At 38.9% G+C, this 19179-nt stretch overlaps 1 protein-coding gene and 1 non-coding gene across 2 annotated transcripts in view; both read left to right on the forward strand.

Moving 5' to 3' along the window:
- The window catches only part of DNAH12 (dynein axonemal heavy chain 12), a 305069-nt gene that overhangs the window by 76705 nt on the left and 209185 nt on the right, over positions 1-19179 (forward strand). The window contains exons 14-17 of the mRNA XM_053600535.1: positions 14255-14380; positions 15623-15757; positions 16161-16354; positions 17283-17526. Coding sequence (XP_053456510.1) covers positions 14255-14380; positions 15623-15757; positions 16161-16354; positions 17283-17526 — 699 coding nt within the window. The remainder of the gene's footprint in view (positions 1-14254; positions 14381-15622; positions 15758-16160; positions 16355-17282; positions 17527-19179) is intronic.
- Positions 16545-16644, forward strand: LOC128593080 (small nucleolar RNA U13). Its single transcript, XR_008382255.1, has one exon. It is a non-coding gene; the product is annotated as a small nucleolar RNA U13 (small nucleolar RNA).

Consider the following 19179-nt stretch of genomic DNA (forward strand, 5'->3'; position numbering starts at 1 on the left):
GTCCCTGCTAAATTCCCCTGCAGAAGAGAAGCTGTTTTGAGTTCCCAGAGCCTGCCCCTCAGGCCCTGTGTTTGCTCCTGTAGGTTTGTATTCAGTTACCTGTCAGTTCTGGCCTCCTGTCTTCCTTTGTCTATAGGCTGACAATCCCCTGAGGGCCGGGTGCGTCTTAGGCTCAGTAAAGCCGTCCTCTGGGTCGGCCCCGCCCTCGGAACTTCTCAGGTCTGCGAGTGCGTTTCTAGTCCCTGCGCTCCCCCCATTTCGGTACTACCTCAGACAAACCCTTACTCACGGGGCCTGCGTTTCTGTCCCAGATTTGTTCTGTGGTGGTTGCCACCTGAGTAGATGCCCGGCCTCTTCTGGTTGCCCAGGGAGACAGGAAGTGTGGCTTCAGAATATCTGGGAGTGAGCCCTATTGTTGCTAAAAGACGGCTGCTGCTCTGCACCTCAGGGCACTGCTGTTCCGGTCTGGTTATCTCTTAGCTGACCATCCTCTCCTCACTCCCATGCCCCAGAGTCAGCATTGACCAGCTGCAGTTTAGGCACTGTCCACACCCCTCGAGAAATCACCCAAGAATCTGGACTCTTGAGGGCCAGGCCTCCAGACCTCAGAGTGAGAGTGGAGGGGAGTGCTGGGAGCTCGGAGTTGCAGGTAGAGAATATATACAGTTTTATGCCTGGCAGGAGAATGCCGTGGCACCCTAGTAGGGGAGGTAGGTCCAGTTTTTAGAGGGTCTCTCCCGTGGAGTGTAGTGGGAGGACCTTTGACTTCTGCTCGTTTGTTTGTGGGGCATTCTGAGTTGTTCTCATGGGGGAGGGTCTCCTGCCGCTTGGTGCTGGATTTGTACCTTTTGTTTGTATCCTTGGGGTGGCAGCTCGCCTCAGCTGGGTTGATGTGAGTTCTTCAACCTTCTATCTTGGTGCAGCCCAAATCCACCAGGTTACTTGCTAAATTTCTGTCCTTTAACTCTCCTTCTGGACGGGAGCCTCTATGGAAAGCTAGCTTCAGTCAGCCATCTTGTCTCCCAGGATTTATTTTTAAAATTTTATTGTTCTGGATATTTGTTTCTGTAATACTTTTACTATTATTAGCAGTGCTTCTGGAAACATTTTTTTACAAGTAACTTGGTGCATATATGCATCAAGTTCTCCTAGGTGTTAATGAATATGGTTTCCAATTCCATCCAAGTCATTGTGAAAGATATGATTTCATTCTTTTTTATGGTTGAGTAGTATTTTATGGTATAACATTTTCTTTTTCCACTCGTCAGTTGATGGGCACTTAGGTTGATTCCATATCTTTGCAATTGTGAATTGTGCTGCTATAAACATGAGTTCATGTGGCTTTTTGATGCGATGACTTATTTCCTTTGGCTAGATCTCCAGTAGTGGGATTGCTAGATCAAATGGTAAGGTCTACTTTTAGTTCTTAGAGGAATTTCCATACTGGTTTTCATAGAGGTTGTATTAATTTACATTCCCATGAGTAGAGTGAAAGCATTTGCTTTTCACCACATCTGCACCAAAATCTATTTTTATTTGACTTTTAATACTGGCCATTCTGACAGGGGTAAGATAGTATCTTATTGTGCCTTATTTTTATTTTGAGACAGAGTCTCACTCTGTCACCTTGGGTAGAGTGCTGTGGCATCATCATAGCTCACCACAACTTCAAACTCTTGGTTGGGCTCAAGAGATTGTCTTGCCTCAACCTTCCAAGTAGCATAGCTGGGACTACAGATGCCCACCATAATATCTGGATAATTGTTTTTATTTTTGGTAGAGTCTTGAATGGAGTCTCAGCGGAGTCTCCAACTCCTGAACTCAAGCAATCCAAATGTCGGACCTCTTAAGAGTGCTAGGATTACAGGCCTGGTTTGGGATTTGTTTTTCTTTTTTTTTTTTTAAAGACAAGATCTTACTCTATCACCCAGGCTGGAGTGCAGTGACATTGTCATAGCTCACTGCAACCTTAAACTCCTGAGCATACTTGACTCTCCTGCTTCAGCCTCCTGAGAGTAGTTGGGACTGTAAGGTGTGCAACACCACACAGTGACTTTGTCTATTTTTTGTATAGACAGGGTCTTACTATGTTATTCAGGCTGGTATCAAACTCCTGGCCTCAAGCAACTGCCCCACCCTGCCTTGACCTCCCAAATTGCTAGGATTATAGGTGTGAGCCACCATCCCTGGCTTCAGATTTTCTTTGTTTTTGATAACCTTGACATTTTTGAGGAATACTAGTCAGTTGTATTGCAGGATGGCCTTCTGTGGGAATTCGTCTGAGGTTTGTACTCATGATAATACTAGGTTTGGGGGAAGGTAATCATAGAGGTAAAGTGCCATTTTTATCACAACACATCAAAGGTATATAAGCAACATGATTTATCACTGTTGATGTTGGTTGACCACCTGGTTGAAATAGCATTTGTTAGGGCTTTTCATCCCCCCCCGTTCCTTTTTGTACTCTTTGGAAGGAAATCATTTTATGCAGATTCTAATTAAGAACTGAGATTTGTTTCTTCTCCTTTAGGGTGGACAACCTACATAATTTATTTGCAATTCTTCAGCATTAGATATTTGTCTCTTTCCCTCACTTATTAATTTATTCACTCATTTATTTATATTATATCAGTATGAGATATTTACTTTATACTTTGGGCTAGTTTATCTGGATATTATTTTAGAATATCTACAAATGCCCTAATATGACTTATAAATAATGATAGCTTTGTTTTGCGCTCATCAAACATTACACATTTACAATATTTATTTTCCTTTGCTACAATGTACTGACTGGAACCTCCAATACAACGTTTAAGAGCAATGGGTGATGACAGACTTCTCTTTATCCCAACCTTGAAAGGAAATCTTTTCACAGTTTCACTGTTTGGTATGACATTTCTGGTAGGTTTTTTACAGGTACCTTGAATGGTTTTTACAGGTACAGATGCATGAGTTCCCTTCTTTTTTTTTTAATTATTTTTTATTAAATCATAACTTTGCACATTGATGCGTGGTATGGGGTTCAGGGTACTGCTTCGATATACAATGTGAAATGCTTACATTGAACTAAGTAACACATCCATCACAATTATACTCATTTCTTAATAGTTTTGAAATGTATCATTGCATCATGCGCATTAGGTGAGGTCCCCCCAGATACCCTCCCTTCTTCTGTATTCCTCCTCCCCTCCCCCTTTCTCCTCTTCCCTTCTACTTTCTGGACTATAGTTATGTTTTGCCATTTGTATGAGTGTGTAAGTGGTTATATATTGATTTCATAGTAGTATTGAGTACATTGGATACTTTTTTCCCCATTCTTTACTAAGAAGAATATGTTCCAGCTCCATCCAGGTAAACATAAAAGATGTGAAGTCTCCATCTTTTTATGGCTGCATAGTATTCCATGGTGTACATATACCACAATTTCTTTTTTCTTTTTTTTTTTTTATTGTTGGGGATTCATTGATACCACAATTTCTTAATCCATTCATGGGTTGATGGAACTTGAGCTCTTTCCATGTCTTTGCAATTATGAATTGGGCTGCAATAAACATTCTGGTGAAAATATCTTTGTTGTAAAATGATTTTTGATCATCTGGGTATATACCTAGTAGAGGAATTGCAGGATTGAAAGGTAGGTCTATTTTTAGTTCCTTGAGTGTTCTCCAAAATTCTTTCCTAAAAGGTCGTATTAGCTTGTATTCCCACCAGCAGTGTAGAAGTGTTCCCTTCTCTCTGCATCCATGCCAACATCTGTAGTTTGGGGATTTTGTGATGTGGGCTAATCTTACTGGAGTTAGATGATATTTCAAAGTGGTTTCGATTTGCATTTCTGTGATGATTAAGGATGATGAGCATTTTTTCATGTGTTTGTAGGCCATGTGCCTGTCTTCATCAGAGAAGTTTCAGTTCAAGTTTCTTGCCCACATAGAAATGGGGCTATTTATTCTTTTCTTATTGATTAGTTTGAGTTCTCTATGGATTCTAGTTATCGGACCTTTGTTGGAAGCATAATCTGCAAAAATCTTCTCCCATTCTGAAGGTTGTCTGTTTGCTTTACTTACTGTGTTCTTGGCTGTGCAAAAGCTTTTTAGTTTGATCAGATGTCAGTAATGTATTTTTGGTGTTGCTTCAATTCTCCCAGGCCAATTTCTACAAGTGTTTCCCCTGCACTCTCTTCTAGTATTTTTATAGTTTCATGTCTTAAGTTTAAATCTTTTATCCAGTGAGAATCAATGTTTGTTAACGGAGAAAGGTGGGGGTCCAGTTTCAGTTTTTACAGGTCACCATCCAGTTCACCCAGCACCATTTGTTAAATGGGGCGTCTTTCCCCCACTGAATATTTTTGATAGGCTTGTCAAAGATCAAATGGAGATATATAGCTGGGTTCATCTCTTGGTTCTCTATTCTGTTCCATAAATCTGCCACTCTGTTTTTGTGCCAGTACCATGCTGTTTTGATCACTATAGATTTATAGTATAGCCTGAAGTCTGACAGTGTGATACCTCCTGATTTCTTCTTATTTCTGAGTAGTGTATTTGCTATTTGAGGTTTTTTTCTGATTCCATATAAAACCAAGTACTATTTTTTCAGTTCTTTAAAGTATGACAATGGTGCTTTAATAGGGATTGCATTACATTTGTAGATTGCTTTGAGTAGAATGGACATTTTAACAATGTTGATTCTTCCCAGCCATGAGCATGGTATGTTTTTCCGTTTGTTAACATCTTCAGCTATTTCTTTTCTCAGAGTTTCATAGTTCTCTTTATAGAGATATTTCACATCCTTTGTTAGGTAAATTCCCAGATATTTCATCTTCTTTGGCACTATTGTAAAAGGAATAGAGTCCTTGATTGTTTTTTCAGCTTGACTATTGTTGGCATATAAAAAAACCTACTGACTTGTAAGTATTGATTTTGTATCCTGAGATGCTGCTGTATTCCTTGATCACTTCTAACAGTTTTGAAGTTGAGTCCCCGGGATTTTCGAGGTATGGGATCATATCATCAGTGAAGAGTGAGAGTTTGATCTCCTGTGACACTATTTGGATACCCTTGATCGCCTTCTCTTGCCTGACTGGTATGGCTAAACTTCGATTACTATGTTGAATTGCAGTGGAGACAGTGGGCATCCTTGCCTCGTTCCTGATCTGAGTGGAAATGTTTTCAGTTTTACACCATTGACTCTGATATTGGCTGTGGGTTTGCTGTAGATGGCCTCTATTCATTTAAGAAATGTCCCTTCTATGCCTATTTTCTTTCTTTTTATTATTATTATTATTATTATTTTATTTTTTTATTGTTGGGGATTCATTGAGGGTACAATAAGCCAGGTTACATTGATTGCAATTGTTAGGCAATGTCCCTCTTGCACTATGCCTATTTTCTTAAGAATTCTGATCATGAAAGGATGCTGGATATTACCAAAGGCTTTTTCTGCTTCAATTGAGAGAATCATATGGTCTTTGTTTTTTATCTTATTGACATGATGAATTATATTTATAGATTTGCTTATGTTGAACCAACCCTGTAAACCTGGAATAAAACCAACTTGATCATGATGTATAATTTTTTGCATGTGTTATTGAATTCTGTTGGCTAAGATCTTATTAAATATTTTTGCATCAATATTCATTAATGATATTATTCTATAATTTTCTTTCTTTGTTGGATTCTTTCCTGGTTTGGGGATCAGGGTGATATTTGCTTCATAGACTGTGTTGGGAAGTATTCCTTCTTTTTCTATGCTTTGGAAAACGTTGTATAATATAGGTACTAGTTCCTCTTGAAAGGTTTGATAGAATTTGGATGTGAAGCCATCTGGTCCTGGACTTTTCTTTTTGGGGAGATTTCATACCATTGATGCTCTTTCAGTGGTTGATATAGGTCTATTCAAGATTTCTAATTCTTTCTGGTTGAGTCTAGGAAGGTGGCGTGCTTCCAGGTATTGGTCTATTTCCTTCAGATTTTCATATTTCCGGGAATAGAGATTTTTGTAGTAATCATTGAGGATATTTTTGAATTTCTGAAGTGTCTGTTGTTATTTCTCCTGTATCGTTTCTGATAGACGATATTAGAGATTTTACTTTTCTATTTCTGGTTAGGTTGACCAAAGGTTTATCAATTTTGTTAATCTTTTCAAAAAACTAAATTTTTGTTTTGTTGATCTTCTGAATGATTCTTTTGTTTTCAATTTCATTTAATTCTTGCCCTAATTTTAGTTATTTCTTTTCTTCTGCTGGTTTGAGGTTGCAATGTTCTTTCTTTTCCAGTTGCCTAAGATGATTCATTAAGTTGTTGGTTTCCTCTTTTTCTGTTTTCTTTTTATTTTTTTTTTTATTTTTTAATTTTTCTTTAATTTTTTTATTAAATCCTAACTGTATATAATGATATGATTATGGGGCATCATACACTCACTACATAAACCATTTGACACATTTTTATCACAGTGGTTAACATAGCCTTTCTGGCGTTATCTCAGTTACTGTGCCAAAACATTTGCATTCTACATTTACCAAGTTTCGCAAATACCCCTGTAATATGCACCACAGGTGTGATCCCACCGATTCCCCTCCCTCTACCCACCCCCACCCCTTTCCCACTTCCCCCTATTGTTAAGTTGTAGCTGGGTTATAGCTTTCATGTGAGAGTCCCAAATTAGTTTCATAGTAGGGCTGTGTACATTGGGTATTTTTTCTTCCATTCTTGGGATACTTTACTAAGAAGAATATGTTCCAGCTCCATCCATGTAAACATGAAAGAGGTAAAGTCTCCATCTTTCTTTAAGGCTGCATAGTATTCCATGGTATACATATACCACAATTTATTAATCCATTCGTGGATCGATGGGCACTTGGGCTTTTTCCATGACTTAGCTATTATGAATTGGGCTGCAGTAAACATTCTGGTACAAATATCTTTGTTATGTTGTGATTTTTGGTCTTCTGGGTATATGCCCAGCAGAGGAATTACATACAGGATTGAATGGCAGATCTATTTTTAGATCTCTGAGTGTTCTCCATATATCTTTCCAAAAGGAATGTATTAATTTGCATTCCCACCAGCAGTGCAGAAGTGTTCCCTTTTCTCCGCATCCACGCCAACATCTCTGGTCATGAGATTTTGTGATATAGGCTAGTCTCATTGGAGTTAGATGATATCTCAAAATAGTTTTGATTTGCATTTCTCTGATGATTAAAGATGATGAGCATTTTTTCATATGTCTGAAGGCCGTGCGCCTGTCTTCTTCAGAGAAGTTTCTCTTCAAATCCCTTGCCCAGCCTGCGATGGGATCCCTTGTTTTTTTCTTGCTGATGCGTTTGAGTTCTCTGTGGATTCTGGTTATTAAACCTTTGTCGGAGTTATACCCTGCAAATATCTTCTCCCATTCTGAGGGCTGTCTGTTTGCTCTGCTTACTGTGTTCTTAGCTGTGCAGAAGCTTTTTAGTTTGATCAAGTCCCAGTAGTGTATTTTTGAAGCTGCTTTAATTGCCCGGGGGGTTCTCCTCATGAAATGCTCACCCAGACCAATTTCTTCAAGGGTTTTCCCTGCATTCTCCTCTAGTATTTTTATAGTTTCATGTCTTAAGTTTAAATCTTTAATCCAATGAGAGTCTATCTTAGTTAATGGTGAAAGGTGTGGGTCCAATTTCAGTCTTCTGCAGGTTGCCAGCCAGTTCACCCAGCACCATTTGTTAAATAGGGAATCTTTTCCCCACTGAATGTTTTTAATTGGCTTGTCAAAAATCAAATAGCGGTAAGTAGCTGGATTCATCTCTTGGTTCTCTATTCTATTCCAGATATCTACTTCTCTGTCTTTGTGCCAATACCATGCTGTTTTGATCACTATCGATTTGTAGTAAAGTCTGAGGTCTGGTAGTGTGATTCCTCCTGTTTTGTTTTTATTTCTGAGTAATGTCTTGGCTATTCGAGGTTTTTTCTGATTCCATATAAAATGAAGTAATGTTTTTTCAAGATCTTTAAACTATGACAGTGGAGCTTTAATAGGGAGTGCATTGAAATTATATATTGCTTTGGGTAGTATGGACATTTTGATAATGTTGATTCTTCCTAGCCATGAGCATGGTATGTTTTTCCATTTGTTAACATTTTCAGCTATTTCTTTTCTTAGAGTTTCATAGTTCTCTTTATAGAGATCTTTCACGTCTTTTGTTAGGTAAATTCCCAAATATTTCATCTTCTTTGGCACTACTGTGAATGGGATAGAGTCCTTAACTGCTTTTTCAATTTGACTGTTGTTGGTGTATATAAAGGCTACCGATTTATGAATGTTGATTTTGTAACCTGAGACGCTGCTGTATTCCTTGATCACTTCTAGGAGTTTTGTAGTAGAGTCCCTAGTGTTTTCCAGATACACAATCATATCATCTGCGAAGAGCGAGAGTTTGATCTCTTCTGACCCTATATGGATACCCTTGATCGCCTTTTCTTCCCTAATTGCAGTGGCTAAAACTTCCATTACAATGTTGAAAAGCAATGGAGACAATGGGCAGCCTTGTCTGGTTCCTGATCTGAGTGGAAATGATTCCAATTTAACTCCATTCAATATGATATTGGCTGTGGGTTTGCTGTAGATAGCCTCTATCAGTTTAAGAAAAGTCCCTTCTAGACCAATTTTCTTGAGTGTTCTGATCATGAAGGGATGCTGGATATTATCAAAAGCTTTTTCTGCATCAATTGAGAGAATCATATGGTCTTTGTTTTTTAATTTGTTTATGTGCTGAATTACATTTATAGATTTATGTATATTGAACCAGCCTTGAGACCCTGGGATAAAACCAACTTGGTCATGATGTATAATTTGTTTGATGTGTTGCTGGATTCTGTTTGTTAGGATCTTGTTGAATATTTTTGCATCTATATTCATTAGTGATATTGGTCTATAATTTTCTTTTCTTGTTGGGTCTTTTCCTGGTTTGGGGATCAGGGTGATATTTGCTTCATAGAACGTGTTGGGTAGTCTTCCTTCTTTTTCTACATTTTGGAACAGGTTGAGTAATATAGGTACTAATTCCTCTTTAAAGGTTTGGTAGAATTCTGACGTGAAACCATCTGGTCCCGGGCTTTTCTTTTTAGGGAGGTTTTGTATAGTTGATGCTATTTCTGAACTTGATATGGGTCTGTTCAACATTTCCACTTGATTCTGGTTAAGTCTTGGAAGGTGGCGTGCTTCCAAGTATCGGTCTATTTCCTTCAGATTTTCATATTTCTGAGAATAAAGTTTCTTGTAATATTCATTAAGGATTTTTTGGATTTCTGATGAGTCTGTGGTTATTTGGTCTTTGTTGTTTCTGATTGATGATATTAGAGATTTTACTCTTTTTTTCCTGATTCGGTTGGCCAGAGGTTTATCTATTTTATTGACCTTTTCAAAAAACCAGCTTTTTGATTTATTGATCTGTTGTATTATTCTTTTGTTTTCAATTTCATTTAATTCTGCTCTAATTTTGGTTATTTCTTTTCTTCTACTGGGTTTGGGGTTGGAATGTTCTTCCTTTTCCAGTTGCGTGAGATGTCCCATTAAGTTGTTAACTTCCTCTCTTTCCGTTCTCTTGAGGAAGGCTTGCAGTGCTATAAATTTCCCTCTTGGAACTGCCTTTGCAGTGTCCCAGAGGTTCTGATAGTTTGTGTCTTCATTGTCATTTTGTTCCAAAAAATTGGTGATTTCTTTCTTAATCTCATCTCTGACCCAACTAGTCCTCAGTCTATTAGCCCAGTTCAAAAGGTCCGAATCAACTGTCTCAATCGGCACTTGTCTCGGGTGGAAGGGTTCAAGAGGTCTCTGGGAATTGGATCACAGGGGCCTGGTGACCCCTCTGACACAGCTCACCCCAGTGCAGCGTGGAGTCAAGAGGAGCCACCCAGCAAACAGAGCAGTCTGGGAAGGTTGACGTCTCCTTCCCCACTTTGCCCCTCCGTCGGACCCAGTCACTGGTATCTCTGCAGATGGCTAACCCAGTTGCCTGCAGTGAACAGACACTCCAGGGGTTTGCACCTGCCTGAATCGCAAGGAAGTCTGCCAGGCCCCCGCAGACTGCCGCTATCTAGCAGGAGGAGATGGGGCCTGACATCTTTGAGTGTTTGATGCAGGTGATGGGAAGGAGGTGTTCACTCAGGCTTAGCCCCGTCCCTGATGGATGCTGCTAACAGAATAGAACAGAACAGACAACTTTGTGAGGTTCTGTCTCTGTTCCTGTCGTTACCTACAGGAGACGGGCTGTTTTGAGTTCAAACGTCTTTGCTGCTGGAGAATTGCGTCTGAGCACCTCTCTGGGTCGGCCCCGCCCTGGAGGCTTCCTGGTTTGTGAGCCGTGTCACCGGTGGCCTCCTCTGGTTGCCCAGGGAGACAGGGGGTGTGGCCTCAGAATATCCAGAAGTGAGCGTTCTGCCGTTAAAGAAAAAACGGCTGTTGATCTACCTCCAGGGAACTGCTGCTCTGGTGTGGGCACTCAGGCGACCCTTTTCTCCTCTGTCCTGCGCCCCAGAGTCAGCACTGAGCGGCTGCAGTTTGTGCTGGGTCCACACCCCTTAAGAGATCCCCCAAGAATCAGAACTCTTGGGGGATGGGCCCCCAGACCCGGATTGGGAGTGGGGCGGGGGGAAGCTAGAGTTTCATTCAGTTTCACGCAACACTACGGTCCGGGGAGGGCTCCTGCACTGCACCGCAGGGAAGTGCTGCCAAGGCTTGATTTCCCCTCAGCAGAGTGCCCTCTCCTTGCTCACGTATCCCAGAGTCAGTGCTGACCTGACGCAGCTCAGGCACTGTGCACTCCCCTCGAGAAATCACCCAAGGAGCCGAACTCCTGCGGGATAGGCCCTCAGACCCCAAGTGAGAGTAGGGGTTCTCAGCTCTCAGCGGGGAGGCCAGAATCTTATTCAGTCTTGGGCCCCGTATGCCCGGGGAGGGGTGGTGCACTGCACCGCAGGGAAGTGCCGCGAGGCGTGACTCCCCCTCAGCCCGGTGCCCTCTCCTCACTCGGCGCGCCTCAGAGTCAATGCTGACCAGTCGCAACTCGGGGACTGTCCACTCCCCTTGAGAAATCACCCAAGGATCCGAAGTCCTGGGGGACAGGCCTCCAGACCTCAGTGGGTGGGAGGGGAGCGCCGGGGATTCAGGGTTGCCGGCAAAGGATTCCCAAAGTTTTATTCAGCCCTATGTCCGGCTGGAGAACGCCACGGCACCCCAGTAGGGGAGGTAGGTCCAGTTTTTAGAAGGTCTCTCCCGTGGAGTGTAGTGGGAGGGCCTTTAATTTCTGCCCGCTTGTTCAATTTTGGGGCTCTAGAGCCGGTCTCATGGGGGAGGGGGACTCCCGTCCGCTTGGTGGTGGATTTTGTACCTTTTGTTTGCGTCCTTCTGATCACAACTTGCCTCAGCGGTGTTGATGTGCGTTCTTCAGCCTTCTCTCTTGGTGAGGCTCAAGTCCACCAGGATACTCACTAAATTCCTATCCCTTAACTCTCCTTCTGGACGGGAGCCTTTGTTGAAAGCTGGCTTCAGTCCGCCATCTTGTCTCCCCCCCTTTTTCTGTTTTCTTGATGAAGGCTTCCAATGCTATAAATTTCCCTCTTAGGACTGCCTTTGCAGTATCCCACAGGTTTTGATAATTTGTGTCTTCGTTATCATTTTTGTTCCAAAAATTTGGTGATTTCCTTCTTAATCTTGTGTTTGACCCAGCTATCATTCAGCCTTAATTATTTAGCTTCCATGACATTGTTTGAGTATGAAGATTCACATTGCTGTTGAGTTCAATTTTTATTCCATGGTGGTCCAAGAAGATACAAGGAATAATTTCTATACTTTTAAATTTGCAGAGGTTAGACTTGTGTCCTAGGATATGATCTATTTTGGAGGATGATCCATGGGCTGCTAAGAAGAATGTATGTTCAGTTTTATTAGGATGAAATGTTCTGTAGTGGTCTGTAAAGTCCGTTTGTTCTAGGGTCACGTTTAAGTCTAATATTTCTTTATTTAGTTTCTTCTTGGAGGATCTATCCAAAACTGTCAAGGGGTTGTTAAAATCTCCAACTATTATAGTGCAGGAAGATATCAAGTTGTTCATATCCACTAAGGTCTGCTTTATGAATTGAGGAGCATTCTGGTAGGGTGCATAAATGTTAATCATTGAAATCTCTTCATGTTGGGTGTTTCCCTTGACAGATATCTAGTGACCATCCTTATCTTTTTTTTATCTTTGTTGCTTTAAAGCCAATTGTATCTGCTACTAAAATTTCAACCCCTGCTTTTTTCTGGTTTCCATTTGCCTGTACTGTACAAGTCCATCCTGAGTCTATTTTTATCCTTTAAGGTAAGGTGAGAATTCTTGTATACAGCAGATATACAGTCTGAGTTTTTGCATCCAGCCTGTGCCTCTTCAGAGGACAATTTTTTTTTTTTTTTTTTTTTTTTTGTAGAGACAGAGTCTCACTGTACCACCCTCGGGTAGAGTGCCATGGCATCACACGGCTCACAGCAACCTCTAACTCTTGGGCTTACGCAATTCTCTTGCCTCAGCCTCCCGAGCAGCTGGGACTACAGGTGCCCGCCACAACGCCCGGCTATTTTTTTGTTGCAGTTTGGCCGTTGTTGGGTTTGAACCCGCCACCCTCGGCATATGGGGCAGGCGCCCTACTCACTGAGCCACAGGTGCCACCCTCTTCAGAGGACAATTTAAACCATTCACATTAATTGGGAGAATTAGTAAGCTTGGTTATGTTTTGGGTGTCATGATTTTTGGATATCCAGTGGACATTTTTAATCCTTTCACCACTGTGGAAGTTGGGTTTTATTCAAAAATTTCTGGGTGAGTTTACTTTGGAGGCAGAGCATTGCACTGGTCATTGTGGAGGATGGGTCTGAGAATATCCTGGAAAACTGGTTTAATTATGGAAAATTTCTTCAACATGTCTATGTCATTAAAGTATTTGATTTCTCCATCACAAATGAAACTCAGTTTAGTTGGATAGAGGATCCCGTGCTGGAAATTGTTTTGTTTTAGGAGACTGAAGTTTGATGACCATCTTCTTTTGGCTTCAAATGTTTTGGCTGGGAGATCTGCAGTCATTCTGATATTTCTCCCTTTGTAGGTGATGCTTTTCTTACATCTGGCTGCTTTCAGAATTTTCTCCTTCGTCTTAACTTTGACAAATTTAATCACAATGTGTCTAGGAGATGCATGAGTTCCCTTCTATTGCTGATGTGTTACTAGGCTTAAAAAAAAATTATTGTGAGTGTATATTGAGTATACTTTTTACATCTTTAGAAGTGATCATTGCTTTTTCTCTTTTCATCCATTAATATAATGAATTATATATATCAATTTTTTACTTCAAACTTTTATTTCTACATGCATTGTATACACATAGATATATAATATATAGAATATACAAATACATGAATATAATGGAAAATGAAAAGGCTTAAATTAGCCTTTGAATCTGTATTTTAATTCTTAAAAATTATAATTCTACAGCACAACATATAGATCAATGAAAGCTATAGGGATAAAAATATTCAGCTTCTCTACTCAGATAAATCTATTGTTTAAAGATTTTATTTCTTTGTCACTTGCCCCCAAACTCTTTCTGGACTATTGTGTGCATTAAGTAGGCAAAAAGGTGATAATATCACTGAAGATTTAAAACAAAACAAAACAAAAGATACTAAAATATTTGTCACCAAAGTCCAAAAATAAAAATATTCATAAGAACAAAAGAATTTAAAATTCTTCAAAATAGAAGTTTTAGAGTATAAGGGTTTGAACACAATAATTAAGAAAATGTCATGAAGGCTATGTTAACCAGTTTGGTGAAAATATTTCAGACTATATATGGAACCAGCACCTTGTACTTCATGATTGCATTATTGTACACAGCTATGATTTAATAATAATAAAAAGAAGAAATTTAAAGGATTGCCAAATATTTAATCATTTCTCTCACTCATATACAAGGAGAACCAGGAGTACCTTTATATTAAGTCTACCACAAGTGAAAAAATTTTTAAAACCTTATTTGTAGTATAAAAGTATGTAATTGTGTGGCATGAAGTCCAATAAATAATACTACAACTATTGAAATACCCATGTGATTTGGGCAGTATATAAAATATCACTTAATAATCTGAGTCAAATTGACATTTGAAAGAGTATTAAAGATCATTGTTGGTTCTTCTCTTTATCATAATACCTTAGATTTTTATAAGTTATGTGTTATATCTGGAGTTTCTTTTGTAGGAATCCAAACGTCAAATGAGTTATTTTTTAGATGTTTTTCTATTTCCTCAAGAAGACTTAGCTTTAAATGCAGCCGTCCTCACATGGCCTACGAAAATTAATCCAATCTTTGATGAAAATGAGGAGGTAAATATACTTTCAGTATATATTTTTACATACTGACATTTTAAAGACCATGTTCACATTTAATTTTCATGCCTACTTGCCATCTACCTGTCAAAGTAATTCATGTGTCAACATGAGTTTGAGGCTGGCAACATTTATGGCCCTGCAGGTTTTGGACAAGCTATCGGGCTTATCTTGCAAGACCATGTGGTAAGTACTGAGGCTGATATTATTAATAAAAGTTAGAGGCTCGGCACCGGTAGCACAGTGGTTACAGTGCCAGCCACATACACTGAGGTTGGTGGGTTTGAAACCGGCCCAGGCCAGCTAAAGAGCAATGACAATTGTAACAAAAAATAGCCGGGTGTTATGGTGGGCACCTGTAATCCCAGCTACTTGGGAGGCTGAGGCAAGAGAATCGCTTAAGCCCAAGAGTTTGAGGTTTCTGTGAGCTATGACACCATGGCTCTCTACTGAGGGTGAGGTGACATCGTGAGACTCTGTCTCAAAAATATGATAAATACAAGTTAGAGGTATGATATAAATTAATTATTGTAAGCACTGAATTATATGCTTTTCATTTTTAAAATCATTTAATATTCATAAAAATCACAAGGGCTCCCATTTCCTGTTTTATAGATTTAAAAAACGAGACTCAGAATTAAGTAACTTACTCAGTATCACAGAGATAAGAGATGGTATATTCAAACTGACTATATTTCAGATTCTGAAGTACTAATGTTAACCAGTTTATCCTAAATTGAGGGCTAAAATGTATTATAAAGGAAAGCATGGGCTTCAATCAGATAAACCAAGATTCTAATCCAGATTTTGACTTTTATGCTTTTGTAAACTTGGACATGCTATTTGACTTCCATAAGCCTTAATTTCTTCATCTCTGAAATGAGGATGGTAACAATAATACATGTGATAATGTGGGTAAGGTATTTAATAGTTCTTAATATAATACATGGCCTGTGCTCAATAAGTGGTGTTTTTTATTATTATTCCAAAATCTGTTAAGTGATTAAAGTATCTAATTGATAAATAAAGAGTTAGGAAAGTCGCTTTGATTTAGGAAATTTTTTCTGTGTGATTTATTATACTTTGCATTTTTATATCAGTCATTACAGACAATGTTTTGGTTTTGTACTCCTTACTTTTCTGATGTTTTTTATTACTATACAGAAAATTTAGATTTCTGACTTGGTAACTCTTTCTTTGTAATAGAATAACTAACATATTAAATTATCTTTTAAAAAGCTCATTGAGAATGCTAAACAAAGAAAAGAAAATGAACTAATAGCCAAGAGAGAGAAACTGATTTTGGAACTAGAAAAGGAGTCACGCCGCATGGAAGAATTTGCAGAATTTGCAGAGCTGGACAGGATGCAACAGGTCTGATAAATATAGCAGGCAATAATTATGGCATGCTCATAGAATAATTCAGGACACATTAATGTAAATGTTAAAATATAGAGAAATACATGTACTATGGCAAAGACTTAACTGTTAGGTCTAGAATAGGAACTGTTTTTTCTTTTTTATGAGTCAGTTTTCTACCTGTGCAGTAGACATCACCATATCTTTTGTTCTCTATTGTAGTTATGTTGCGGAGTTAATGTTTAATATGAAGCTAGTGTATGATGCCCCATGATCATATCAATTTACACAGTTATGATTTAATAAAAAAATAAAGTTGCTGTGTAAATGCAAGGACATATCCTATGTACTATTATATGATCTTATTTTTAGAATATTACTTGGATATTTCTTGAGCTAAAAATTTTTTTGCTTTCAGTATGTGACAGATGTAAGACAACTACAAAAACGAATTCAAGAATCTGAAGAAGCAGTTCAGTTCATTAATAAGGAAGAGGAACTTTTCAAATGGGAATTGACGAAATATCCTGAACTGGATAAATTAAAAGTTAACATTGAGCCCTATCAGAAGTTTTTTAATTTTGTTTTGAAGTGGCAACGATCAGAAAAGCGGTAATTTCTGGTGATATAATAAAAATTAAGGAAATTATATAAAATAATTTGTAAAATGAAAATTGATTTATTTTTTAGTTAAGTGTTTAAAAGTAGGATGTATCTATCCACTTGAAAAAGAACCAGATATATAGGAGAAGCATGAGAAGCTGCTAAGGTACCACCTAACCTTACTAATACAATATTTGAGATACTTTTGTGGTTCTTAAGTATGATGATTAGGTTTTCACACTTGTGTGTGAGATGTGCCTTTCACAAACCATGGTACATTGCACATTACCCATTATATATTTATAAAAAATATGTATATAAAAATTTTGAATTTTCATTGGGTTTTCCAGAGGCAAGTCACTTTATATGCAACTAATTAATTTAAGTAATGTTTACACCCAAAATTAGAAGTAAGGTATCAAATCTGCCTTTTATTTGAATACTGTTAGTCACTCTTTTTTTTTTTTTTTTTTTGTAGAGGCAGAGTCTCACTTTATGGCCCTTGGTAGAGTGCCATGGTCTCACACAGCTCACAGCAACCTCCAACTTCTGGGCTTAGGCGATTCTCTTGCCTCAACCTCCCGAGTAGCTGGGACTACAGGCGCCCGCCACAACGCCCGGCTATTTTTTTTGTTGCAGTTCGGCCAGGGCCAGATTTGAACCCGTCACTCTCGGTATATGGGGCTGGTGCTCTACCCACTGAACCACAGGCACCGCCCTGGTCACCCATTTTTAATCTGATACATAGTTTAGCTAAAATGATGATTTTAGTCCTTCCTACCATGAGCTCCACCTGTGTGTGACTGAGTAAAACAGTTAACAGCCTTTCCTCTCATTTGTCTCTCTTACAAAAATGAGGGGTCTAGCCTAAAGGATCTGTAAGGTCCCTTCAAACTCCAGAAGTTTGGATTTAATAATAGTTTTTCTTTCACTTCAGGTGGATGGATGGAGGATTTTTGGACCTCAATGGAGAAAGCATGGAAGCTGATGTAGAAGAGTTTTCCCGAGAAATTTTTAAGACCCTGAAATTTTTCCAAACAAAGCAAAAGAAAGAATTGCAAGAAAAACGAAAGGCAGCAAGAAAACGATCTGTGGAAGAAGATAAACCTGAAGAAGAACCAAAGGAGACTCCTACTATTACTACGTGCAGCACAGTAATGGAGCAGATTAAAGTTTTTAAGGTATGAACATATTTAATGACACTTTATTTTTTCCGGTGATATAAAAATACCAGAAAATTAATGACACTTTAATATTAGATGTGTAGATATCTTTTCAACTTTCCTTTTTTTATTAAGTCTTTTGTACATAGATCATAAATACATTTATGCCCATTTCAGTGTGTTGATTATTTGTACAAATTGGAGTGCTTACATCATACTAATCAGCATAGCTTTCATCTCTTTTACCCAATTATAACATTAGGACATTTGTGTTCTACACATGATAGAACCAACTTGTACTTGCAATGTGCTCCATAGTTGTGGTCTCCCTACTATCTCCTACTATCCCTCCCACTCTCTCCCCATCCCTCACCCTCCCCTTCCCTCCTTCATCATAGACTAAAGTTGTGTTTAATTTTTCATATGCAAGTGTGAGTTATTATAAATTGGTTTCACAGTAGTACTGAGTACATTGGTACTTTTCCCCCCATTCCTGAGATACTTTACTAAGAAGAATATTTTCCAGCTCCATCTGCACTGCTGGTGGGAATGCAAGCTAGTACGTTCCTTTTGAAAGAAAGTTTGGAGAACACTCAGGGATCTAAATGTAGACCTGCCGTTTGATCCTGCAATTCCTCTTCTAGGTGTATATCTTTTCAACTTTCTGTTGCCAAATTCATAAACTATAAAACCCATCCTCTGTTCTTATGCTTTAAACAATAGTCTAGTTGGGTGTAAAATGTGTTTGGTCAGCTTCTAGACAGTTTCATCCTCAGTGGGCATCTGACCAAGGATGAACCAATCCTAATCACCATCTCTCTGGCTATAGTGATTAGTTCAGGGATAAGCATGTATCCCAAACTGGGCCAGAGTTCTCCTTGGAGATAGGGGTCTGGGAAAGGAAGCCTCTTTTACTCTGCTCACAAGCTATAAAGATATGAATTATGAGCTCCCTGGAGCTGCGAGGTAGGTGGTTTGAGAGAATATTGTTGATATGTAAAGATACTTAGAGAGTGATTGTGTTTACTCTCCTAGGCCCCAGAATCCTGAGGCTTGAGACATTAACCTCGGCTTTGTCTCCCTTTGAACATGAAACCTAATAGTGTCTTCCTCCTGCCCCCACCTTTTTTCTCTCTTTAGCTAATGAATTGTATCTCTGTCACTTGTGATCAAAGGAGTGGGGCCAAATGAAGATAGTGAGGAAAAATAATCAGAAAAAATATATTATTTTGGCCCCTTATCTATGACTCAGCATCTTGGCTAAGTTCTGACCCAGTCCCACCTTCTCTTTTGGCATGGGTCTTGTGAAAGGACTGAGTGATTGGTTTTGGGAGGAAGGGAGAGAGGGAACTTTATTTCTCTCATCTTTTGAGTAATATCTTTTTAGATCTTTTTTTTTTTTTTTTTTTTTTTTTTTTTTTATTGTTGGGGATTCATTGAGGGTACAATAAGCCAGTTACACTGATTGCAATTGTTAGGTAAAGTCCCTCTTGCAATCATGTATCTTTTTAGATCTTTTAAAAAAAATTTAAATTAGTTCTTATTTTACTTTATTTAGAGATAAGGTCTTGCTGTCAGCCAGGCTGGAGTACAGTGGTGTGATCATAGCTCACTGCAGTTTCTAACTCCTAGGCTCAAGTGATCCTCCTATTTCAGCGTCCCAAGTAGCTG

The sequence above is a fragment of the Nycticebus coucang genome, chromosome 8 (assembly GCF_027406575.1).
Source record: "Nycticebus coucang isolate mNycCou1 chromosome 8, mNycCou1.pri, whole genome shotgun sequence".
In the NCBI taxonomy this organism is placed as follows: domain Eukaryota; kingdom Metazoa; phylum Chordata; class Mammalia; order Primates; family Lorisidae; genus Nycticebus; species Nycticebus coucang.